We start from the raw sequence: 26,776 nt of genomic DNA, 5'->3' as shown, positions 1-26,776 counted from the left end.
TCTTCAGGGACCTTTATGGCATTGTGTACACTCCCACGGGGGTACTAGGGACACAGAGCTCTGCCAAGTGCTGTATTGTAAATCAATGGTTGTACGGCACGAACACCTAATGTCCCTCAGCCTGCTCAGGCTGACCATTCATTATAAACAGAAAACAGAGCATTCTGCTCCATTGCAAGGCTGCCAATATATACTGAACAAAAATATAAACGCAACATGCAACAACTTCAACGATTTTACTGAGTTACAGTTCATATAAGGAATTCATTTGGTCCTAATGTATGGATTTCACATGACTGCAGCCATGGGTTGGCCTGGGAGGGCATAGGCCCACCCACTGGGGAGCCAGGCCCAGCCAATCAGAATGAGTTTCTCCTCACAAAAGTGCTTTATTACAGACAGAAATACTCAGAAATACTCAGTTTCATCAGCTGTCCGGGTGGCTGGTCTCAGACGATCCCGCAGGTTAAGAAGCCGGATGTGGAGGCCCTGGGGTGGCATGGTTACACGTGGTCTGCGGTTGTGAGGCCGGTTGGACGTACTGCGAAATTCTCTAAAACGACGTTGGAGGTGGCTTATGATAGAGAAATTAACATTAAATTATCTGGCAACAACTCTGGTGGACATTCCTGCAGTCAGCATGACAATTGCACTCTTCAACAAAACTTGAGACATCTGTGGCATTGTGTTATGTTAAAAAACTGCATATTTACAGTGACCTTTGTCCCCAGCACAAGGTGCACCTGTGTAATGATCATGCTGTTCAATCAGCTTCTTGATATGCCACACCTGTCAGATGGATTATCTTGGCAAAGGAGAAATGCTCATTAACAGGGATGTGCACCAAATTTGTGCACCACATTTTAGAGAAATAAGCTTTTTGTCCGTATCGACAATTTCTGGGATCTTTTATATTTTTGTTCAGTGAAGTCATCTGTACATATGGGATATTTTCAAGGGGATGCCTCTATGCCATGTTCTCTTTTCGGTTATCATGTTATGTTTTTCAAGGTAAGGGAACAAAATGTGTTCATTTGTAATTTGGTTGAGGTATTCATTTAGGCACTCACCTGTAGCCATCAATCTCATCTACACAAGTGGCCCCGTTTTGACACCAGTGCTGAACACAATCGTTGATGTTTAAGCGGCAGTTACGTCCTGCCCATCCAGGTGCACAGACACAGGTGGAACTGCTAGCGTTGTTCAAGACACAACGTCCTCCGTTGGCACATAGCTGTAGACAGAAAAGAGAAAATTGTCACACACATCAATACATATTCATTTACTCCAAAATGACATGTGAAGACATCACACCATTCACACAACAAGTGCTTATTCACTATGTAATACTGTATCTTGGGGACAATACCAAATAACTCAGGCCTTTTGCAAAGCAAATGACATCTTGTTTCTTTTAAAAAGCTGTCAGAATCTTTGATATGATGTGTAACTAGATTCAATATTGGATTCCATAGCCACGTCTCGTTCCTTCTCTCTATTCCATGTTATATAACATTTTAATTCTCATCAAAGACAGGATATTGTTCTGAAGCGTAATGTATTGTAATATAATGCATTTCTATATCTCATTGTGATCCACTGGGATGAATACAGTGGTTAGGCATAACGCAGACAGTGGTTTTCCATCAATACGTAGATAGTGTTTGAGTTTCACAATTTACAGCATAAAATAGATTGTGATTGCTTCGATTAAATTATCTGCAGGGACAACACTGTGTGTGTGTGTGTGCGCGCGTGTGAGTTCCATGTTCATTTGTCTAACGAGACTAAAATGTCCTGATTAATGACAACATTCCAAACCATCATAGAGGTGTGACTAATTTGTCAATACGCTTAGCAACGGTCATCGAAATGTATAAAAAGGTTTTAAAAAACAGCGGACAATGAAGATACTCCAAACTTTATGATTTTTTTTATCAATCAGATATTGACTGGATTATAGAACATAAAACATTGTACTGGCATGGACAAATAATTAATGGAGTTCAGGCATTTTGGTGGGATTTCAGGTATTCAATTTATTGTAAAATGTCACTTTTTTCATATAATGCACTTATATATACACATTTCCTCAGTATATCAGGAATCTTTGAAATACTTTGTGATGAAATCAAGAAAATGATTTGTGCCTCATTTGAATATATACACTGAGGGTATTTGCATACATTAATAAATTAACATAAATGGGTGGAACTGGGCTGAAACCACCCAAAACTTGCTCTGTCTCTAGGCCTACCTGCACCTTCTAGACTGACTCATTAATTATTCAGTATTGTTGTTGTCACATTGTCTTGCATAATTAAACAAGTATGTCAAGGAAGATACCCATGGGATTTAAAATCAAAATGCTTGGCTATTACACCGATCTAAACATACTTTACATTGGTTGTGAGATCAGATATAATATCACTATCATCCAACTGTTCCTTCTCGGATGTTGCTTTCATTTCAGCGCATCTAACTAGTAAACATTTCAACTGTATTAAATTATTTAAAAAAATTAATTGCACAAAACATCAAAACCCACCAACTTAAAGTTCTCTTTCTTCTCTTTCTTGTGACGTAACTGTCGAGATGGTGCGTTAAATCCCAGACCAAGAGTTAGCGTTTTTATAGATGCAACGGAAAGCCAGTGTATTCCATTGAGCACATTTCAGCCATTACCAGAAAGTTTGACAGGTCATTACAAATGTTTCCTCAGTCCTTACGTTAACGAGAAAAAACTAATTGCACAAGCGAGAGTGGAAAAGAATCACCACAGTAAAATAAAAGATTCCACGAGATTTAAGTGCCAAGTGGATTTTGCACCCCTCAAAACAGGAAATATATGGCTGGAAAGGAGAGACCCTCAGGTGGGCGTGGCATGCACGTTGCTAATATGTAGCAGCAGCCTGGGATCTAATAATATTTCATACTTCTTAAATACTTTGAGCATTTACTTTAGTCTGTATGTAGTGCCAGATGGGCGGGGTTTGCTTTAGTCTGTATGTTGTGCCAGATGGGCGGGGTTTGCTTTAGTCTGTATGTTGTGCCAGATGGGCGGGGTTTGCTTTAGTCTGTATGTAGTGCCAGATGGGCGGGGTTTGCTTTAGTCTGTATGTTGTGCCAGATGGGCGGGGTTTGCTTTAGTCTGTATGTTGTGCCAGATGGGCGGGGTTTGCTTTAGTCTGTATGTAGTGCCAGATGGGCGGGGTTTACTTTAGTCTGTATGTTGTGCCAGATGGGCGGGGTTTGCTTTAGTCTGTATGTAGTGCCAGATGGGCGGGGTTTGCTTTAGTCTGTATGTAGTGCCAGATGGGCGGGGTTTGCTTTAGTCTGTATGTTGTGCCAGATGGGCGGGGTTTGCTTTAGTCTGTATGTTGTGCCAGATGGGCGGGGTTTGCTTTAGTCTGTATGTAGTGCCAGATGGGCGGGGTTTGCTTTAGTCTGTATGTTGTGCCAGATGGGCGGGGTTTGCTTTAGTCTGTATGTTGTGCCAGATGGGCGGGGTTTGCTTTAGTCTGTATGTAGTGCCAGATGGGCGGGGTTTACTTTAGTCTGTATGTTGTGCCAGATGGGCGGGGTTTGCTTTAGTCTGTATGTAGTGCCAGATGGGCGGGGTTTGCTTTAGTCTGTATGTAGTGCCAGATGGGCGGGGTAAACAAGCTCAATCAAGCCCAGATTCAGTATTTGAAATTATTTCAAATGGTATTTGAACCCAGAATTGTACTGTGCACCAATTTGTTTGCTGGGGTTTGTTTGTTCAGTTGGGGGCAAATCCTAAATTCCATTTAAGACAAATGTTCAAGTAGTCATGCATTGATGTCAATGGGAGATTAAGTGAAAATGTAATTTAAATGGAAGTTAGGATTAACCCCACGTTCTGCACAAAAAAAAGTGTTGTTTTACCCACTTGTATGTTCTGTGGGCACAGCAGGCGACATGTGTACTTCAGTCCATCAGGCAGATCCAGACAATGTGTGTTTCTAGGGCATGTGGTGTTGGGTAGGGTACAGGCATCTACATCCACCTCACACTTCTGGCCCAGAAACCCTGCAAGGAAGAGGCGAAACAGACTCATTATCATCAACATTGAGATTAGCCGCAGAGTAAAACTCAGCTGACCGGTAAAATGAGAAAATGAAAGTGTTTGTGAGGAGAAACAATGATTTTCTGACTGATACCATTAACTCAAACTTCTAGGGTCGGTTTCCCAGACACAGATTAAGATCCTGGATTTAAAAGCATATTCAATGGATCATTTCCATGTTTTTTGTCTAGGACTAGGTTTAAAGGTGCAATATGCAGAAATCGCTCTGCCATTTCCTGGTTGTAAAAATTCTAATAGTTCACCTAATTTCATTGTACCATCTAAACCGCTGTGAAAAATATTTTCGATAACCAAAAATATAGTATTTTGTGCTGTTTGAAAATGGTTTTCAAGACTGATCATGGCCTGCCGGAGGTTTCCCTGATCTAAGGACAACTCGTTCAGAATAACCTGCCCCATCTCTGGTCCTAAAGATGATCACCAGATCTGCATCCCAAATGGCATCCTATTCCCCATATAATGCACTACTTTTGACCAGAGCTCTATATATAGGTAACAGGATGCCATTTGGGATGATGGTGAAGTGGACACCAGGGTCATGTTCAATTCCATTTAAATTCTGTCAATTCAGGATGTAATCAGAAATTACAATGATCTACTTTGATTTCTTAATGAGGAAGAAATGGAATTTGGTTTAGAATTTCCGTTTCCGTCCTGAATTGACTGAATTGAAATGGAAGTGACCCCGACTCTGGTGGACGGTGTGATGGGGACAATGCTCTGATTGAAAGTACAGCATCATCTGGCAGCCCAGCATAAACTCTGCCCTGCATGCCAGTCACACACACACACACACACACACACACACACACACACACACACACACACACACACACACACACACACACACTCTCGTCTCTAGGGTGGTACATCTCCATCAGACTGCATCAGTGAATGTAAATTCAGCCTCAGCCGGTCGAGACGAATAAACAATTACTGCAGAATCATATTAATACAGGAGTCGAATGCCCCATGAAAGGAGAGAGTATTCCATTTCACAATATTGACATAATTCTCCTGCAGTAATGAGCTTTGGCAATGAGCCGAGTGATTTGCTCAGCTGTCAGTCAAAGGACACTGACCAAAAGGCACCCTATTCCCTTTATAGTGCACTACTTTTGACCAGGACCCATAGAACTGGTCAAAAGAAGTGCACTATATAGGAAATGAGGTTCCATTTGGGATGCATCCAATGGCTTGTTTGGGGCTGGGATGGAAAGGTCCCTGTGTTAGTGAAACTGAATGTGAGGGGGCACAACATAAATACCTGGGGGACAGCTGCATTTGTAGAAGCCAACAGAGTCCAAGCATGTCCCATTGTGCAGACAGGGGTTGGAGAAACACTGGTTAATTTCTGTCTCACAGTGGGGTCCTGAAAGACAAGAGGAAGGTGTAGTAGTGACTGATTACACTGTTTTAATTAGTGTATGTAGGCACTTTAATTAACCCCTAATGTAAATGAACTCAATGATTCAAAATTAGGATTGTAAATTCCCCTTTACAATTCTGAGGGAACATTCCAAAGTCCTGCAGTTTTATAAACAGTGCAGCATTTCATTCTTTTCATTTCTCTTTAGTAATTACAAATACTAGAAAAACAGCAGGAAAAACTATTTTCAAAAGCTATCATGCCACTCAACATTAAAATGCATAAGAATCTTAAACTGTGAAACACAAAAGCCAGTGTCTGACAGTGCTCTCTCTTGTTCCAAGTCTAGTTTAAATCTAGATAGTGATTCTCACAGTGCTCTCTCTTGTTCCAAGTCTAGCTTAAATCTAGATGGTGATTCTCACAGTGCTCTCTCTTGTTCCAAGTCTAGTTTAAATCTAGATGGTGATTCTCACAGCGCTCTCTCTTGTCCAAGTCTAGTTTAACTCTAGCTCGGATATAACCTTCCTACGTAATGCATCTAGATGGTGATTAAATGGTTCTACGGTGATTTAGTCGTTAAGCTCCTACCATACAGTGGATTCCTCTCAGATGTGACAGGGGAAGTGATTTATCATAAACGTCCGTTCATCAATAACGGCAAATCCAATACATGTAGTAAAAGCCCCTCTTGAAGGAGTCAAACTCAGGATATGTCCCATATGACACCCTATGCCCTATATAATGCACTACTTTTGACCAGAGCCCTATGGGATCCCCTATGGGCCCTGGTCAAAATAAGTGCACTATCAAGGGAATTGGGTGCCATTTCAGATGAAGCCTCAGTCTACTGTACAGCAGACCTACTGTGATTAATATCACAATGTTCTTTCTGTAGGTCATTATATATATACACTGCTCAAAAAAATAAAGGGAACACTTAAACAACACATCCTAGATCTGAATGAAAGAAATAATCTTATTAAATACTTTTTTCTTTACATAGTTGAATGTGCTGACAACAAAATCACACAAAAATAATCAAGGAAATCCAATTTATCAACCCATGGAGGTCTGGATTTGGAGTCACACTCAAAATTAAAGTGGAAAACCACACTACAGGCTGATCCAACTTTGATGTAATGTCCTTAAAACAAGTCAAAATGAGGCTCAGTAGTGTGTGTGGCCTCCACGTGCCTGTATGACCTCCCTACAAACGCCTGGGCATGCTCCTGATGAGGTGGAGGATGGTCTCCTGAGGGATCTCCTCCCAGACCTGGACTAAAGCATCCGCCAACTCCTGGACAGTCTGTGGTGCAACGTGGCGTTGGTGGATGGAGCGAGACATGATGTCCCAGATGTGCTCAATTGGATTCAGGTCTGGGGAACGGGCGGGCCAGTCCATAGCATCAATGCCTTCCTCTTGCAGGAACTGCTGACACACTTCAGCCACATGAGGTCTAGCATTGTCTTGCATTAGGAGGAACCCAGGGCCAACCGCACCAGCATATGGTCTCACAAGGGGTCTGAGGATCTCATCTCGGTACCTAATGGCAGTCAGGCTACCTCTGGCGAGCACATGGAGGGCTGTGCGGCCCCCCAAAGAAATGCCACCCCACACCATGACTGACCCACCGCCAAACCGGTCATGCTGGAGGATATTGCAGGCAGCAGAACGTTTTCCACGGCGTCTCCAGACTCTGTCACGTCTGTCACGTGCTCAGTGTGAACCTGCTTTCATCTGTGAAGAGCACAGGGCGCCAGTGGCGAATTTGCCAATCTTGGTGTTCTCTGGCAAATGCCAAACGTCCTGCACGGTGTTGGGCTGTAAGCACAACCCCCACCTGTGGACGTCGGGCCCTCATACCACCCTCATGGAGTCTGTTTCTGACCGTTTGAGCAGACACATGCACATTTGTGGCCTGCTGGAGGTCATTTTGCAGGGCTCTGGCAGTGGTCCTCCTGCTCCTCCTTGCACAAAGGCGGAGGTAGCGGTCCTGCTGCTGGGTTGTTGCCCTCCTACGGCCTCCTCCACGTCTCCTGATGTACTGGCCTGTCTCCTGGTAGCGCCTCCATGCTCTGGATACTACGCTGACAGACACAGCAAACCTTCTTGCCACAGCTCGCATTGATGTGCCATCCTGGATGAGCTGCACTACCTGAGCCACTTGTGTGGGTTGTAGACTCCGTCTCATGCTACCACTAGAGTGAAAGCACCGCCAGCATTCAAAAGGGACCAAAACATCAGCCAGGAAGCATAGGAATGGAGAAGTGGTCTGTGGTCTCCACCTGCAGAACCACTCCTTTATTGGGGGTGTCTTGATAATTGCCTATAATTTCCACCTGTTGTCTATTCCATTTGCACAACAGCATGTGAAATTTATTGTCAATCAGTGTTGCTTCCTAATTGGACCGTTTGATTTCACAGAAGTGTGATTGACTTGGAGTTACATTGTGTTGTTTAAGTGTTCCCTTTATTTTTTTGAGCAGTATATATATATATATATATGCCACATTGTGCAGCTACAAATCCATCCCAACAGCGATGTTCAAAGATATGTCAGAAGAACTGTATTATATGTATTATACAGGTAGTACTCTCAACGGGTGGAGGGGTAATTCTTCATGGAGGATGGAAGATGAAACATGACCCAAGAAATAACCGACATAAATATGTGTTTACTGCAAAGGAACTCGCCATCCGATTATTAAGTAATGCATTTCAGTGTGTGCATTTCTTTTTTACCATGGGAGACAGAATGCATATTCCAGACTGACCAAAAACAGAGGAATAATTCTACCAACAACTAAGTCAACTCTCTGCTACTCTTCATTCTTTTTGTCATAAACAGAGCAGAAGACACATTTCTGATGTAACAGCTGGATAAATACAGTTGTATTGTACAACACATTCCACCAAAACGTCTGTAGCCTTCAATAGAGCCACACAGAATAGAACCAAGAATGTTACAGTACAGTCCAGCTGCCTTAACTGACAGTGCAGCAGTAACCTAGCCTGAGTGGCAGTCTGCTTGTCATCCATAAGGAGGTGGAGAGAGAGCAGAAACAGGCTGGCTCCCAGGCTAAAACCCACAGAGGAAGAAGAATGGGTCTGTTGGGGTGATGATGATGAATGTGAGTCGGTCAGATAAACTGGTCTTTGAAAGGTCAGGTAAACTGGTTATTGAAAGGTAAGGTTGAAAAATCAAGTAAACTGGCCATTGAAAGGTCAGGTAAACTGGTTATTGAAAGGTCAGGTAAACTGGCTATTGAAAGGTCAGGTAAACTGGCTATTGAAAGGTCAGGTAAACTGGCTATTGAAAGTTCAGGTAAACTGGTCATAAAAAAGTCAGGTAAACTAGTCATTGAAAGGTCAGGTTGAAAGGTCAAGTAAACTGGTCATTGAAAGGTCAGGTAAACTGGTTATTGAAAGCTCAGGTAAACTGGTTATTGAAAGGTCAGGTAAACTGGTCATTGAAAGCTCAGGTAAACTGGTTATTGAAAGGTCAAGTAAACTGGTTATTGAAAGGTCAAGTAAACTGGCTATTGAAAGGTCAGGTAAACTGGCTATTGAAAGGTCAGGTAAACTGGTCATAAAAAAGTCAGGTAAACTAGTCATTGAAAGGTCAGGTTGAAAGGTCAAGTAAACTGGTCATTGAAAGGTCAGGTAAACTGGTCGTTGAAAGGTCACAGTGAGAGGGTAGCTGATATAGAAGCCAGGATATAACCTGGGGATGAGTCTCAAATGGCACTGGTCCCTATATAGTTCACTACTGTTGACAGATAAAAGCAGAAAGTGATGAGATGCCCCCTGAGATGAAGGAACATAACAGTAAAATGGGAATATCATTGGACATGGAAGTAAATGCAGGTCGTTCAAGTCAAGTACAGAGAAATGTACAGAGCAGTATCAGAAGGATATATGTGCTCCTACGAACGTATCAGTCCGTCTGTCTTGTACTGTTAATATTATGTCATATGGATTAGGAATGGGCACGGTTATTTGAATATTCAAATATCTGAACGGACGTTAGTATTCAAACATTGTGCAGGTCTATTTTATCCAGAAAAAAGCATATTTTTTATTAAATTATCCTTGTGACATAGTTACATAGAAATTATATACCATGACATTTGAAAGTCTTAATTTAATAAAACAAACTTTGAATGTAGTTTTTATGACGATGCGTTGAGCTACTACTGCACATTTAGTCCTCCAGTCATCCCTGACAAGGGTATGCTATTAACCCCTCTTTAAATAGAGATGACAGACACACACCTAATGGAGGACCTGACACAGATCAACGCTAAACACTCATCAGAAATATTATTTATACTATTCTAATAGTGAAATAATTTCCCATTTCCATTCCTAATATGGATAACAATAGTATGTTGTGTTAGGCTATGTTGTGTCCCATATAAATCTTGGTTAACCCAGAACTAAAATCTCATGTAATGTTTACTTAGTCTGTCCACGAGAGATGTCAATATATAATTAACAAAAATATGAACTAAAAATGTAAAGTGTTCATCCCATGTTTCATGAGCTGAAATAAAAGATCCCAGAAATGTTCCATACTCACAAAAAGCTTATTTCTCTCAAATGTTGTGCACAAATTTGTTCACATCCCTGTTAGTGAGCATTTCTCCCTTGCCAAGATATTTCATCCACCGGACAGGTGTGGCATATCAAGAAGCTGATTAAACAGCATGATCATTACACATGTGCACCTTGTGCTTGGGACAATAAAATGCCACTCCAAAATGTGCAGTTTCTTCACACAACGCAACAGATGTCTCAAGTTTAGAGGGACTGCAGGAATATCCACCAGAGCTGTTGCCAGGGAATTGAATGTTCAATTCTCTACCATAAGCCACCTCCAACGTAATTTTTGAGAATTTGGCAGTACATCTAACCGGCCTCACAACCGCAGACCATGTGTAACCACTTCAGCCCAGGACCTCCAAATCCGGCTTCTTCACCTATGGGATCATCTGAGACCAGGCACCCGGACAGCTGATGAAACTGAGAAGTATTTATGTCAGTAATAAAGCCCTTTTGTGGAGTAAAATTAATTCTGATTTGCAGGTCCGGGCCCCCAAGTGGGTGGGTCAATGCCCTCCCAGGCCCACCCATGGCTGTGCCCCTGCCCAGTCATGTGAAACCCATAGATTAGGACGTAATGAATTTATTTAAATGGACTGATTTCCTTTTAATTTGATTTATTTAGTCCTTATATGAAATGTAACTCAGTACATTCGTTGAAACTGTTGCATGTTGCGTTTATATTTTTGTTCAGTATAGAACAAATCAATATTTTATTTCACTTTTATTTAACTAGGCAAGTCAGTTCAGAACAAATTCTTATTTACAATGACAGCCTACACCGGCCAAACCCTGGTGACGCTGGGCCAATTGTGCACCGCCCTACGGGACTCCCAATCACGGCCAGATGTGATACAGCCTGGATCTCTCTCAGTAAGCATGGCAATGCTCCCCTGAATATTTCAAAAATTCCCATTATGAGCATTTACCTAGTTAAGTAAATAATCCTCAAAACCACCTCAAAATGTATTCATGAAATATCATAAATACCTTTGATACTGAAACCTGAAGGTCATGTAGCAAACCATGAACCGTCAATGAGGAATAAACCTGGAAATGGTTCAGGGTGAATGTTTGTGATTACTTCATTGTTATACATTGGGATTAATTTCCCATTTCTAAAGCTCCAGGTTAGGTGAAGTGGATAACGATGTGTGCATCGCAGATGAAATAAGCAATGGAAACCAATTAAGATAGGATTATATCTTTCTGCAGAGCAAACTTAATTACTAATGTACCATGAACTTTATACATTAGCGTAGGAACGCTCACAGAAAAGCATGCACGTAAAGGATATTGAGATGAATGAGAGAACGAGGCATTAACCAGATCTGGGTTCAAATAGTATTCAACATATTAAAAATTGCTTTAGCCTGCCTGGAGTGGGAGTGCCTGTTATGCAGGGTTTTGGTTTGCACTTTTGAGACTTTCCTGTTAGTTCCACCACAGCAGGCAAGCCCAGTCAAGCACAGATACAGTATTTTAAATTATTTTAAATAGTATTTGAACCCAGGAACCCAGACAATAGCATTAAGAACTGAGATTAGTGTGTGTGTGTGTGTGTGCGCGCGTGTGTGCGTGTGTGCGTACGTCCATGTAGATCACAGCTCTTCATTGACGCATCATGGCGAGAGAGAGCACAGCAAGGTTCAATGTTATGTTACAGAATGGCACCCTATTCCCTATATAGTGCACTACTTTTGACTAGAGCCCTATGAGCCCTGGTCAAACGTAGTGCACTTTAAAGGGAATGTGGTGCCATTTGGGACACACATCAAAACTCAGATCTCCAGCACCATGTAGCCAGCTCATAAATACCCAGAGAGGACTTGGCTGGTGTCAGTAATTGGCTCATATAATGCAGTTCTTGGGCACTGTCCAAGGCTAAAGCAACAGTTCTTGGGCACCGTCCAAGGCCAAAGCAACACACTATGCAAACCTTTGCAAAAATTTATAAAATAATGATAAATTGTATTTTCAGAAAGAACACCACCACCAAAGAAGCCCTCTGCTTAATTATTCATTTCTTACTGTACAGCATGGGTCGGCAACATGCGGCCCGCGAGACAAAACCAGTGTAGTGAAGGGCTTTTTGGGCTTAGTTGTGGTCAATTTGCAGTGTACCAATGATTAGGTGGTTGATGAAGGCAAAGCACAACTTTATATTTCCTACATTATTATTATATTTATTTTATTCTAGCACTTAAACGATTTAATCTATAAAACACAAAACCAACTTTAAAACACAGTGATTGAAAAAATATTTGTGATAGCATTTATACTTTTTGTACTACAACAATATATTAATGAGTTCCCAATGCATTTCAATGGCAAAAAAAAAGGTCCATAGACTTGAATGGTAAAACAATGAAAGATTCTAGAATCTAGACCCATGTCCTCTTTCACCTTTTAAGCAATCAACTCCAAACCAACATTGAGATGTTCAGACTGTCCCTACTGAGATTGCCTGTCTAGCGATTTTTAATACTATGTACAGTATACTTTCTGAACTATAACAATTTTAAATGTGCGTAAAATAACATGAATGAGAACCATAAGTATACAGAAGTAGCTTTTTAAAATGGCTCCTTTGCCAGTTATGCTTCATGACCAACTTCAAAACATTCATCTTCAAACTCTTTAAAATCTTTATCAACTATAACTACACTGAACAAAAATATAAACACAACATGCAACAATTTCAAAGATTTTACTGAGTTACTGTTCATATAATGTTCACAAAATTGCCGTCAGAAAACCGCTTGCCCACACAGTGCCATACACGCTGTCTGCCATCTGCCCGGTACAGATGAAGCCAGGATTCATCCGTGAAGAGCACATTTCTCCAGCGTGCCAGTGGCCACAGAAGGTGAGGATTTGCCCACTGAAGTTGGTTACGTTGCCGAACTGTAGTTCGACGAGCATGCAGATGAGCTTCCCTGAGACACTTTCTGACAGTTTGTGCAGAAATTCTTCAGTTGTGCAAACCCACAGTTTCATCAGCTGTCCAGGTGGCTGGTCTCAGACGATCGATCCTGCAGTTGAAAAAGCCAGATGTGGAGTTCCTGGGCTGGCATAGTTACACGTGGTCTGCAGTTGTGAGGCCAGTTGGGCGTACTCCCAAATTCTCTAAAACAACGAAGCTTATGGTAGAGAAATCAACATTAAATTCTCTGTCAACAGCTCTGGTGGACATTGCTGCAGTCAGCATGCCAATTGCACGCTCCTTCAAAACTGCACAGTTTAGAGTGGCCTTTGATTGTCCCCAGAACAACGTGCACCTGTGCAATGATCATGCTGTTTAATCAGCTTCTTGATATGCCACACCTGTCAGGTGGATGGATTATCTTGGCAAAGGAGAAATGCTCAATAACAGGGATGTAAACAAATTTGTGCACAACATTTTAGAGAAATAAGCTTTTTGTGAGTATGGAAAATTTATGGGATCTTTTATTTCAGTTCATTTTCACAAGCATGACGCTGGAGAGACGAAGCAAGTACGGGGAGTCAAACATTTAATATAGAACGGACATGGAACGAGACAGGAACAGCGTCAGCAAACAAGTAATACAGACAAAAAACAATTAATGCAGCAGCAGGGAACAGAGCAAGGGAACTGACAAATATAGGGGAGGAAATAAACAGGTGATGAATGAGTCCAGGTGAGTCCAATATCGCTGATGCGCGTGACGAGGGAAGGCAGGTGTGCGTAATAGATGGCAGGAGTGCGTGATGCAGGGCAGCCTGGCGCCCTCAAGCGCCAGGGGGGGGAGAGCAGGAGCAGACGTGACAGTACCCCCCCCCAGTGGCGCCATCTGGCGTCCCACCTGGGCGAACCGGCCGAGACATGGGCGCTAGGCAAGCCGGTTGGGGCGTGGAAGCCCAATGAACCGGCAGGTGCGTGGAGCCTGGCGAGCCGGCTGAGGCATGGAAGCCCGACGATCTGGCTGAGTGTAAGGGTTGCGGAACTGGTAGCAGTGAAGTCAGACGCAGGAGAGCAGAAATAGGAAATAGCTGGAGCAGTTTAATACAAAACCCACGGCAATACAAAAAGAACCTACATGGGTACAAAACCCGACGCGCACCAGTAACATAGAGTACAAGCCCTTACAAACAAACAATTCCACACAAGGACATGGGGGAAGCAGAGGGTTAAATAAACAACAATTAATGAGGGAAATGGAAACCAGGTGTGTAAGAAAACAAGACAAAACAAATGGAAAATGAAAAGTGGATCGACGATGGCTAGAAGACCGGCGACGCCGACCACTGAACACCGCCCGAACAAGGAGAGGAAACGACTTCGGTGGAAGTCGTGACACTGAGGTAAGACGCCTGTCGATCCTGCTGCAGAGAGGGAGCCCGAAGATCCGGTGGAGTGTGAAGTGGAACGGAAACCCGCCGAGCCAAGGAAACCTATCGAGCCAGCCAGGGCGTGGAAACCCGACGGGCTTCCAACAACAACAACAAAAAACTCCTGGACCGGATGGGCGAACAAGAACTGACGATCCGGCTGAGGCCCGACGTGGGATGGGCGCCATCCGAGCCAACCAGGGCAAAGAAACCTCTCGAGCCAGCTAGAGCGTGGAAGCCCGACGAGCTGGCTAGGCACCCCCGGGTTGCATCGGCGGCGACCCAGAGCCGAAGTCACCACCAACCAGAACGCCAGTGCTCTCCAATGCTTCGTATGTTGGCTGCTGCATTCTGTCACAAGCATGACGCTGGAGAGACGAAGCAGGTATGGGGAGTCAAACATTTAATATAGAACAGACATGTAATGAGACAGGAACAGCGTCAGCAAACGAGTAATAAAGACAAAAAATCTATTAATGCAGCAGCAGGGAACAGAGCAAGGGAACTGACAAATATAGGGGAGGAAATAAACATGTGATGAATGAGTCCAGGTGAGTCCAATATCGCTGATGCGCGTGACGACGGAAGACAGGTGTGCGTAATAGATGGCAGGAGTGCGTGATGCAGGGTAGCCTGGCGCCCTCAAGTGCTGGGGGGGAGAGCAGGAGCAGACGTGACACTCATGAAACGTGGGACCAACACTTTACATGTTGCGTTTATATTTGTGTTCATTGTATGTATACATTTGCATAAATGTGCATAAAATTCCAATTCTTAAAAACTTTTATCAACTGTATTTGCATAAACTAAATTTGCATAAAATAACTCAACAACAGTAACTCTTGAACCATTCAAGCTAGAGATGCCAAACCAACTTCACATGTTCAGGCTATCCTATACATTAAATCGTCATTCACAAGCTAGAAAGCTCACCACATTTTTCTTCAGGTAATGTACTTTTCTTGTTATAATAATTTTTCAGCCCCAGAACCATTTGCTCTAACAAAAATCGTCCCGTGGCTGAATCTAGCTGCCTTCCCCTGCTGTGCAGTACGTTTTCCTGAAGCATGTGGCCGGCCTTACGTCATTACAATCAGATTATCTGGTTGTAAACTGGGTGGATGTCATAACAACTACATGATCTGTTTGTAATGATGTAATTTCAACCAGTTGCCTGCTAGGTCTACTCTTTCAGCCAGAGTTAATGTGATGCCTTTTCGGTTTGTCTTTGGAGATTCTACCATAGCTCCAGTTTTCCTTCCTGTATACCATTGGAGAGACACACAGGTTTACAACAGGCACGTGTCTGTCTGTCTGCCTGTCTGTCTGCCTGCCTGCCTGCCTGCCGGTCTGCAGTAGAGCACTGGCCTGTGATGTACTAAAACGTGAGCACTGGAACAACGAAAGGGGGCATTTTACTACGGCCATTTTACATTTATTGTCTGCTTTCTTTGCTTAGAGGTACGGCATGCATCGGTAGAGATGTGTTTTATTCAAGATAATAGTGCAGTACTACCGGAGACATCACAAGCCACTAAATCTACCTTTTATGAGAAAACAGGAAGCGGGCAGAATATAAACATTCAGAGTAAGTAAATAAAAAAGAGTTGGTGGCAAACACGTGAAGTTGTCTAATAAAATCTAAGCTCTAACATGATGATATATGAACACTGACAACCACAACCACTTTGGTTCAGTGATTGAAGCAGTGGTACAACCATCTACTGTATATTGTGGGCAGAGAGAGAGAGAGAGAGAGAAACATGATATTCAATCCTTTAGTAACCCTAAAATGTGTATATTTTAAAAACTTCTTTAGTCATCCTAAAATGTATATATTTTAAAACCTCCTTTAGCTAACCTCAAATGGAAGCATCTTAAATCCTCTTTGGAATTCCTCTTAGATGTTTTAAAGCAATTAACCCTAATATTCTCCTGCTCCTTGATTTTACATTATGATTGCTTCCACTTGGAGAAGAACCTAGCAGTTCGTCAGACAGTCTGTTGTTTCAAGGGCCATATAAAAAGAGACAGGATACGGAGCGGAGATTAGCTTCTTTAAATCCACAAGACTGAATTACTTGTGTTCTGGGACTCCTTGGCTTTGCAATAGCTGTGTGATTTCAATTAGGAGACTCTGATTGGAAATATAACGAGGCAGGGGAAAGATACGGACAACAAAAGGCATGATCTGCGTCCCAAATGGCACCACATTCCCTTTATAGTGTACTACTTTTGACCAGGACCCATAGGGCTCTGATCAAAAGTAGTGCACTATATAAGTAATAGAGTGCCATTTGAGACACATGCCCTATCTCGGAGGAATCTGCCCTTCTAAAGTTTCATAGTGTCTCTTCAGCATGTCACCGGACATTTTTTGGCAGATTACAATCAGGTGCTTGGCATTTTGTGATGGCCTTTTGGACAGCACCTTGTCTGCCTGCCTGGAAAAAGAAAATAAACCCTTGATATGCGTCTGGGGGAAAAAACTATAAAGCCATGCAAGGTGAAAAATGCCTCCAATGTCTGTACAGTTTCCCTAAGAATAAAGGGTAACACTTTATACAAAGGGTACCTACATAGGGACCTTATGACACATTCATAACCCGTATATCTGCAGTACGTGAGCATTTCATAAATGCTTATACCATCGGCCACAAGTTCATATTTTTCTAGTCTGAATAAAAACTTAAATATCAGGGGCTTGAGCAATGCACTCAGAAATGTTTGATCTACTCCAGACAGACTGGTCCTGAGGGGCTTTGAGACGGGTTCTGAAATTAAACGGGCCTTCTGAAAGTCCGCCCGCTTCAACGCTTCATAATTCCACATCGAAAAAGGGATCTCTGGATGCCTAGGGCTGTGTCACAAATTGCAGCCTTTTCCCTGCATAGTACATTACTTATGACCAGGAGGAGCCCTATTGGCCCTGGTCAAAAGTAGTTCCCTAAATAGGGAATAGGGTTCCACTTGGCATGGATGCCTCGGAGTGAAGGGTTCCATCAGTCACTGAGGTGCTGCCACATTGTGAGAGACAATTTTCCATCAGCGAAGTGGCAACAGATATTTGAGCCTGGCGCAGCACAAAAAAAGCCCTAGCTCATGTAATGCTATGTAAGGACTTATCGAAGTGACAGGTGTGAGTGTGTCAGCTAAGATGGGGACTGAGGTTCTGCTGACAGGATTGAGAGGGACCAAAGACGAAAGACATGAAATGAAGAGAGCCACTTGTTTCTTCTGAGGGGTTGTGGTTTGGTTTAGGCTGTTGTATGTATGATGGAGAACTAGATATTTGAAATGAATTCTATTTTTGGGTTCCAAATTAAACATATATCGAGAAGATGTGCAATGTTGAACACCAGAGGAAAACACATGAAAGTTATAATCTAAAGACTTGTTTACTAGTATTCCTCAAACTCTTTTCAACAGAGTCTAAAATATTTGGAATTTGGTTAATGGAGCCTGAAATGAATAGTGTATGATGATTAAAACAAATTGAAAAATGACTTTTCATGGCATCCAGCTTTTTGTACAGGTTTAGAATAAACAAGGAGCATCATTAACTATCAAATGACATGAGTCTAAAATTGTATTGAAATATTTCTGTAAAGTTAATTACTTTTTTGGTCTAACCCAAGGATTACGCTTTTGGACTTAAAAATTGTTTAAAAAAAAAGTATTAGTTTCATTTTTATCATATCTAAGAGAACCTATATTTGTTAATGTTTTTCCTTTAGGGTGGATAGAAGTGGTTAAATGACTCCAATAGCTGCTGCTTATAGTATTGATGTATTAGACAATATCTTGTTGCTTTCCTTGGTAGGCAGGTTCAATGAAGAAACGTCCTGCAACCCCCGTCTGCCTTTCATATTTTAGACAAAATAACGCAGATTATGGAATAATCCACTTGGAGAGGCATTGTGAAAAGATGAACAATGGGAATGACACGCCTTATAACGGGAATGACACGCCTTATAACGGGAATGACACGCCACGCCTTATAATGGGAATGACACGCTTTAGGGCAACAATATTAATTTGGGAAAAACATGTACTATGGCCTCCAACACATTCAGCAGATGGCATGTGGAGAGGAGGAAGAAACACTGTATTAAACGTGTGATAGGATAGTGCAGATCTAAACACATGAGGATAAACACTGTATTAAACATGTGATAGGATACTGCTGATACAAACACGAGGATAAACACTGTATTAAACGTGTGATAGGATACTGCAGATCCAAACACATGAGGATAAACACTGTATTAAACGTGTGATAGGATACTGCAGATCTAAGACCAGTAGTATCCAATATGCACTTCAATGTACAAACGTTTCTTTTAAAACTGCAAAATAACTTAATATTTAAAGTTATATGTAGTGATCAATACTCTGAAAATAGTGCATCCTTATACAGTATCAAAATATTTTCCAAAACAAACACTACAGTAAAATGACTTTTACATAAAACTCTGAAGAAGTGTATAATTTGTATTTCTCAACCTACCAAGGAAGTTGCAGTGAAAACAACCAAACATGCGTATACTTAACGCAGTAGTCGGCAGTGGTCAGAGCGTTGGGCCAGTAACTGAAAGGTTGCTGGATCGAATCCACGAGCATCTGTCGTTCTGCCCCTGAACAAGGCAGTTAACCCACTGGATGTTGATTAAGCCCCCCGCACCTCTTTGATTCAGAGGGGTTGGGTTAAATGACTCCTGCACCTCTTTGATTCAGAGGGGTTGGGTTAAATGACTCCTGCACCTCTTTGATTCAGAGGGGTTGGGTTAAAGGTGGAAGACACATTTCAGTTGAAGGCATTCAGTTGTACAACTGACTAGGTATCCCCCTTTCACTTTCCCTTACCTGTGTAACCAGGGCTACAGATACATCTGTACTGTGGGGGAGCCGTGGGTTGACTTGAGGTGATGCAGGTGGCCCCATTCATACAGCTGTCTGGGTAGATCAGGCAGGCGTTCCCTCCATACTGACAGAACTCCCCTATCCATCCAGGAGCACAGAGACACTGTGAGGAAGAGATGAACCAGTAATCATTGATCTGCAGACAAACACAATCACCAATCTGGTCTTGGAAATCCATACTAACCAGGTCTGTTATTGGACTAATTCCTGTATACTCCTACTGCATCACATATTTTACTGCCAATTATACGTTTTTGGAGTAATGTACATTCTACACAACATACTGCCATGCAGGTTACCAATAGACAGCAATAGTAATGTGGTCTTTTTGTAGCCATAAATGGTGGCTAACTCCGCACCAGTTCGTTGGCCAAAGCCTCTGGGGAAATTAATGGGGTTTTGGATTTTTTTTTTTAATAAACTCTGAAAATAAGTTCTGTGGTAAACACAGGCTTAGGAGATCCTATACGTTTGTTCTATGAAATAATCTTCATCAGCTAACGTACCTTTTTGTGGAACTTTAAGTATATATAAGCACATAAAGGCTTCATAACTCATAAAGGTCATGTTAACTGACTGATATTATCTCATAGAACAAAACATATAAGTTCTCCTAAGCCTGTGTTAACCTCAGACCTTATTTTTGGGGTTGACCCCAAAACGCCATTCTTTCCCACATAGGAATGGCTGAAGTTTAATTTCTGTTTTTAAGACTTAACTGGCGAGCTCTATGCCTCTACACTAAGGCAACTTCCTGATGAAATCCATACCAGGGAAACCTCCAATGGCAGTGAGTTGACCGGTTCACATTGTGCATCTCAACACTAATTTAACTAAAGTTTCATTTAACAGCAGATCCAAGTGCTGATGGGTAGCGTACGTTATCTCTGTTCTTACTAATTAGAAGGTTTAATTTGGTTCTACGACGTGAACGCCAGTACCTCTTCAGTCTACACTGAATAAAGAGGGCAACTTCAGGACACAGTCAGCGCATCTAATGGACAACAGCCCAAATTGACCTGACAAAACGACCTCATCATTTCCCCAGGGGGTAGCAGATCAAGAAATTGCAAAGGAGACGGCTCATTACGCCAGACTAGTGTCAATGTCTTGATTATGACTGACACTGATTGGAGCAAGAGAAATCCACACACAGCAACACAGGCAGCTTTAAACAGTCCTGCAGCTCAGAGTCAGAAGCATATGGCACCCTATTCCCTACATAGTGCACTATTTTGGACCAGATCCCATACACTACATAGGGAAAAGGGAATAGGGAATAGGGTGGCATTTCGGATGCAGCCCCAGAGCCTTCTAAATGATCTAAAGCAACAGACCAGGACTGATGGGGGATAATTAGGAGCTAAGGGCCATGGGCATTACAGCCTGGTTTCAGGTGCCTTCCGATGCAGGATTATGATGAAGTGGGCACAATTTGGGTATTTTATGGTTGTGAAATGGTTTTATGGCTTCAGAAGACGTCATAGAATCCGATTTTAACCGACGGCTCTCTCATTAGCATCATACTCTCATTTGCTCAATGTTTTATTTTAATTTGACATTTTCTGCAAACAAATGGTAATGTATAAGCAATGTAGTAGTCAGAATAAATGCTCAATCATCTATATCATGACAGCGTTAGACCAAGCAGATTTTATTGAATGTCCTTTACTTTAAATGAGACTAGAGTATAATCTATGGGATAGATTCAGAAAACAGATGTCTGTACATTTAGGAAGTGTGATACATAGATATACTTTAATACCTATGATCAACAATGTTCATGTCCATGGATAACCCCTAATCACCACCCATAGGAAACCTGTAATCATGTTATGATTTTTGTTTGGGAGATTTAAATATCTATATTTTGTGCTACATGATTAATATACTTTGTTTTCTTGCCACTGTTTCAATATCGTTTTGCTGTCACATTCAATTTCAGCTGTTCACTTTGAATAATGTGCCAAGCAGCCCATTTTATCAACTTGTTTCTAAGAATATTTACATTTGATAGTAGATAGTTAAACCCCACATTGACGAGTTTGCGTTGACGATATGAAAAAATATAAATAGATACAATATTTTGTGAAGGTTTTACCTTTTACCATCATATCTAGAACTTAACACTATAATACATTAAATAAACAAATATTGACATAAAATTATCAATACATAGCCACCTACTATCTCAAATGTAAATATTCTTAGAAACAAGTCGATAAAATGGGCTGCTTGGCACATTATTCAAAGTGTACAGCTGAAATTGAATGTGACAGCAAAACGATATTGAAACAGTGGCAAGAAAACAAGTTTATGAATCATGTGGCAAAAATAATAGAAATGAAAAGTGAGAAACTGATAGCTTCTAAATATGTAATAAATAAATAAATAGATGAGTGTTAAAGGGATAGTGTGCAATTTTGGCAATGAAGGAAGTTTGAGGTTGTTTTACGAGCCATTGCTAACTAGTGTTAGCGCAGTGACTGGAAACGGCTCGCAAAACTACCTCCAACTTCCTTTAAACTGCACGCAGACAAAAATAATGGAATCCACGAGTTCACCTGACTGGGTAAAAAAGGCTTCATTACCAAAATCTCGGACTATTCCTTTAACGGCTACCAGTTGCCTGTCGTTTTATTACCCGACATTGGCATACCATAGTGGTGTTCATCAGTTGTTCGTGTTATGAAAACAAAATAAGTCCCGAATGTGCACTAACCTGAAGTGAGGTACAAGGTGCCCCTATACTAGACATACTAAATCACTACACAAAACATGCCACTTGTTTTGAACATGGAGTGGAGAGGACGAGGCCAAAATGGCCAAAAGTAGTGCACTATATAGGTACTAGGGAGCCATTTGGAACGCTGGCAGGTCTATACACTAATGGTTACTGTAGTCTATTGTAAAACATTCCTAATATCCCCAGGGTGTTTTCTTGATGTGTAGAGGGCAGAACACTCCCCTGTCCAAGCAGCCCACTAATAAACTATGGCTCATCATATCAAACCTTTTTTTTTGTTGCCTTTCCCACATTCATTAGGCCTCACCTATTGGCTGACTTACATTATATCCACCAATTACACTGAGGCACAGTCCCTGGTGCAGACAGTTGACACTGAGCAGACTGCAGTAGTCTATTACCACTTCACAGCTCTTCCCGGAAAACCCTGGCAGGCACCTGCAGAGGAGAGGAGGAGAGCAACTGGCTGTCAGACGTATCAATATTAATAACACCTGGCATGATATGTAGACCAGACCACTGATAATAATAAAGAGAGAGGAGGAGAGCAACTGGCTGTCAGACGTATCAATAACACCTGGCATGATATGTAGAGCAGACCACTGATAATAATAAAGACAGAGGAGGAGAGCAACTGGCTGTCAGACGTATCAATAACACCTGGCATGATATGTAGAGCAGACCACTGATAATAATAAGGACAGAGGAGGAGATGCAGACAAGACGATCATGGTGTGGTAGAGCTGAAAAACAAAGTCACACACTCATCTCTCCTCACTGTGGATTTATTTGACCAACGCTTCTGCCAAAGAGCCTTTATCAGGGTAGGATATACCGTAACATGTGTAAGATATAACATCCTTTATCAGGGTAGGCTATAGCATAACATGTGTAAGCATACCCATAAGATGATGCAGCCACCACCATTCTGGAAAACATGAAGAGTGATACTCAGTGAGGTGCTGGATTTGCCCCAAACATAACGCTTTGAATTTAGAACAAAAGGTGAATTTCTTTGACACATTTCTTGCAGTATTACTTCAGTGCCTTGTTGCAAACAGGATGTATGTTGAATATATGTATTCTGTACAGGCTTCATTCTTTTCACTCTGTCATTTAGGTTAGTATTGTGGAGTAATTACAATGCTGTTGATCCATCCTCAGTTTTCTCATATCACAACCATTAAACACTGTAACGGTTTTAAAATCACCATTGGCCTCATGGTGAAATCACCATGGGTGGTTTCCTTCCTCTCTGGCAACCGAGTTATGAAGGATGCCTGATTCTTTGTAGTGACTGGGTGTATTGACACACCATCCAAAGTAGAGGTCGAACTTTTTTTGTTGTAAAAAAGCTCAAGTTTAAGTTCCTTGCTCAGAACATATGAAAGCTGGTGGTTCCTTTTAACATGAGTCTTCAATATTCCCAGGTAAGAAGTTTTAGGTTGTAGTTATTATAGGAATTATAGGACTATTTCTCTCTATACGATTTGTATTTCATATACCTTTGACTATTGGATGTTCTTATAGGCACTTTAGTATTGCCAGTGTAACAGTATAGCTTCCGTCCCTCTCCTCGCTCCTACCTGGGCTCGAACCAGGAACACATCGACAACAGCCACCCTCGAAGCAGCGTTACCCATGCAGAGCAAGGGGAACAACTACTCTCAGTCTCAGAGCGAGTGACATTTGAAACGCTATTAGCGCGCACCCCGCTAACTAGCTAGCCATTTCACATTGGTTACACCAGCCTAATCTTGGGAGTTGATTGGCTTGAAGGGGTGGGTATAATTTGTAGAACGTTCCAACAGGAATCTGTTCCAAAAAACGTAAAGTAAAAGGTTGCCAACCAACAACGCATACAAAGTAGCAACGCATACAAACCTAGCTAACTAGCTGCCGAATAGGCATCAACTCACCACATAGCTTATTCTTAATGTTTGTCCATAGGCAACCAGAGTGACGACAGACAATTTTCGGAATAATTGTGATGAGTGAAAAACGCAATTAAATAGACCACTCCCTACCCGGTATCTTATTCTGCCGCTATACAACTTTGTATGCGTTGTTTTTTGGCAACCTTGTTATTTACGAAGTTTTTGGAATAGAGTCCTGTTGGAACGTTCCACAACTTATACCCACCCGGCTTGAAGTCATAAACAGCTTGAAGCACAGCGAAGAGCTGCTGGCAAAACGAATGAAAGTGCTGTTTGAATGAATGCTTACGAGCCTGCTGGTGCCTACCAACGCTCAGTCAGACTGCTATATACAAAAATATCAAATCATAGACTTAATTATAACATAACAACACACAGAAATACTAGCCTTAGGTCATTAATATGGTCGAATCCGGAAACTATCATCTCGAAAACAAAAGTTTTTTCTTTCAGTGAAATACGGAACCGTTCCGTATTTTATCTAACGGGTGGCATCCCTAAGTCTAAATATTCCTGTTACATTGCACAACCTTCAATGTTATGTCATAATTACGTAAAATTCTGGCAAATTATTTTGCAATGAGCCAGTCGGCCCAAACTGTTGCATATACCCTGACTGCGTGCAATAAACGCAAGATAAGTGACACAATTTCATGTTAGCAGGCAATATTAAATAAATATGCAGGTTTAAAAATATATACTTGTGTATTGGTTTTAAAGAAAGGCATTGATGTTTATGGTTAGGTACATTGGTGCAACGACAGTGCTTTTTTCGCAAATGTGCTTGTTAAATCAACACCCGTTTGTCGAAGTAGGCTGTGATTCAATGAGAAATTAACAGGCACCGCATCGATTATATGCAACGCAGGACACATTAAATAAACTAGTAATATCATCAACCATGTGTAGTTAACTAGTGATTATGTTAAGATTGATAGTTTTTTATAAGATAAGTTTAATGCTAGCTAGCAACTTACCTTGGCTTCTTGCTGCCCTCGCGTAACAGGTAGTCAGCCTGCCATGCAGGCTCCTCGTGGAGTGCAATGTAAGGCAGGTGGTTAGAGCGTTGGACTAGTAACCGGAAGGTTGCAAAAACGAATCCCCGAATCCCCCCTGAACAAGGCAGTTAACCCCCGTTCCTAGGCCGTCATTGAAAATAAGAATGTGTTCCTAATCTGACTTGCCTAGTTAAATAAAGGTGTAAAAAAAAGAATAATAAAACCAATTTATTATATTTTTTTTAACCTGATATGGATAGGTTTGGATAGAAAACACTCTGAAGTTTCTAAAACGGCTTGAATGGTGTCTGTGAGTATAACATAACTCATATGGCAGGCAAAAACCTGAGAAAAAGTCAACCAGGAAGTGGAGGATCTGAGAATTGTAGTTCTTCTTTCTCGTCCCTTTCGAAACTACAGTATCTGTGGTGTTACGTTGCACTTTCTAAGGCTTCCATTGTCTGTCTAAAGCCTTCAGAAAGGGGTTTGAGCGTTCTCCTGTCACTGGGCAGAGTATAGGAGCTCAGTTACTGAGTGGTCTGCCTGGCAACAAAGGGATTGGATATGCGCAGTCCCACAAGCTCGCTGTTTTTTCTTTTTCTCCTTGAATGAATACGCTATTGTCCAGTTGGAATATTATCGCAATTTTACGTTAAAAATACCATGAAAAAATTGATTTTAAACAGCGTTTGACATGCTTCTAAGTACGGTAATGGAACATTTTTACTTTTTGTGTCTCGAATTGCGCTCGCGCGTTAGCCTTTGGATAGTGACCTGAAAGCACGAACAAAACGGAGGTATTTAGACATAAATATGGATTATTTCGACCAAAAACAACATTTCTTGTGGAAGTAGCAGTCCTGGGAGTGCATTCTGACGAAGATCAGCAAAGGTAAGAGCATATTTCTAATACTAATTCTGAGTTTAGGTTGCCCCGAACTTGGCGGGTGTCTGAATAGCTCGCTGTGATGGCGAGCTATGTACTCAGAATATTGAAAAATGTGCTTTCTCCGTAAAGCTATTTTAAAATCTGACACAGCGGTTGCATAAAGGAGTTCTGTATCTATAATTCTTAAAATAATTGTTATGTATTTTGTCAACGTTTACGATGAGTATTTTTGTAAATTCACCGGAAGTTTTTGGTGGGAATACATTTTCTGAACATCACGCGCCAATGTAAAATGCTGTTTTTGGATATAAATATGAACTTGATTGAACAAAAAATACATGTATTGTGTAACATAATGTCCTAGGAGTGTCATCTGATGAAGATCGTCAAAAAGGTTAGTGCTTCATTTAGCTGTGTTTTGGGTTTTATTGACACATGTCCTTGCTTGGAAAATGGCTGTGTGGTTATTTTGGTCAATGTACTCTCCTAACATAATCTAATGTTTTGCTTTCGCTGTAAAGCCTTTTTTAAAATCGGACAATGTGGTTGGATTAAGGAGAAGTGTATCTTTAAAATGGTGTAAAAAAGTCGTATGTTAGAGAAATTGAAATTATTGGATTTTTGAGGTTTTTGTATTTCGCGCCACGCTGTTCCATTGGATATTGGCTAGGCGTTCCGCTAATAAAATACCGATTACCGATTGTTATGAAAACATGAAATCGGCCCTAATTAATCGGCCATTCCGATTAATCGGTCGACCTCTACATCCTACAGCTTGTTCTCCGTCTTATTGTTAAAGGTACAATATGCTGAAATCGCTCCGCCATTTCCTGGTTGCAAA

At 41.5% G+C, this 26,776-nt stretch overlaps 1 protein-coding gene across 1 annotated transcript in view; it reads right to left on the bottom strand.

Moving 5' to 3' along the window:
- Positions 1-26,776, bottom strand: part of eys (EGF-like photoreceptor maintenance factor) — a gene marked incomplete at its 5' end in the record, with an annotated part of 444,052 nt that overhangs the window by 371,092 nt on the left and 46,184 nt on the right. The window contains 5 exon segments of the mRNA XM_082972800.1: positions 1,071-1,234; positions 3,914-4,053; positions 5,379-5,483; positions 19,309-19,468; positions 22,435-22,549. Coding sequence (XP_082828926.1) covers positions 1,071-1,234; positions 3,914-4,053; positions 5,379-5,483; positions 19,309-19,468; positions 22,435-22,549 — 684 coding nt within the window.

Source organism: Salmo salar, chromosome 01 (genome assembly GCF_965601325.2).
Source record: "Salmo salar chromosome 01, fSalSal1, whole genome shotgun sequence".
In the NCBI taxonomy this organism is placed as follows: Eukaryota; Metazoa; Chordata; class Actinopteri; order Salmoniformes; family Salmonidae; genus Salmo; species Salmo salar.
The sequence above is the reverse complement of the archived record's forward strand: the minus strand, read 5'-3'. Positions and strand labels throughout refer to the sequence as shown.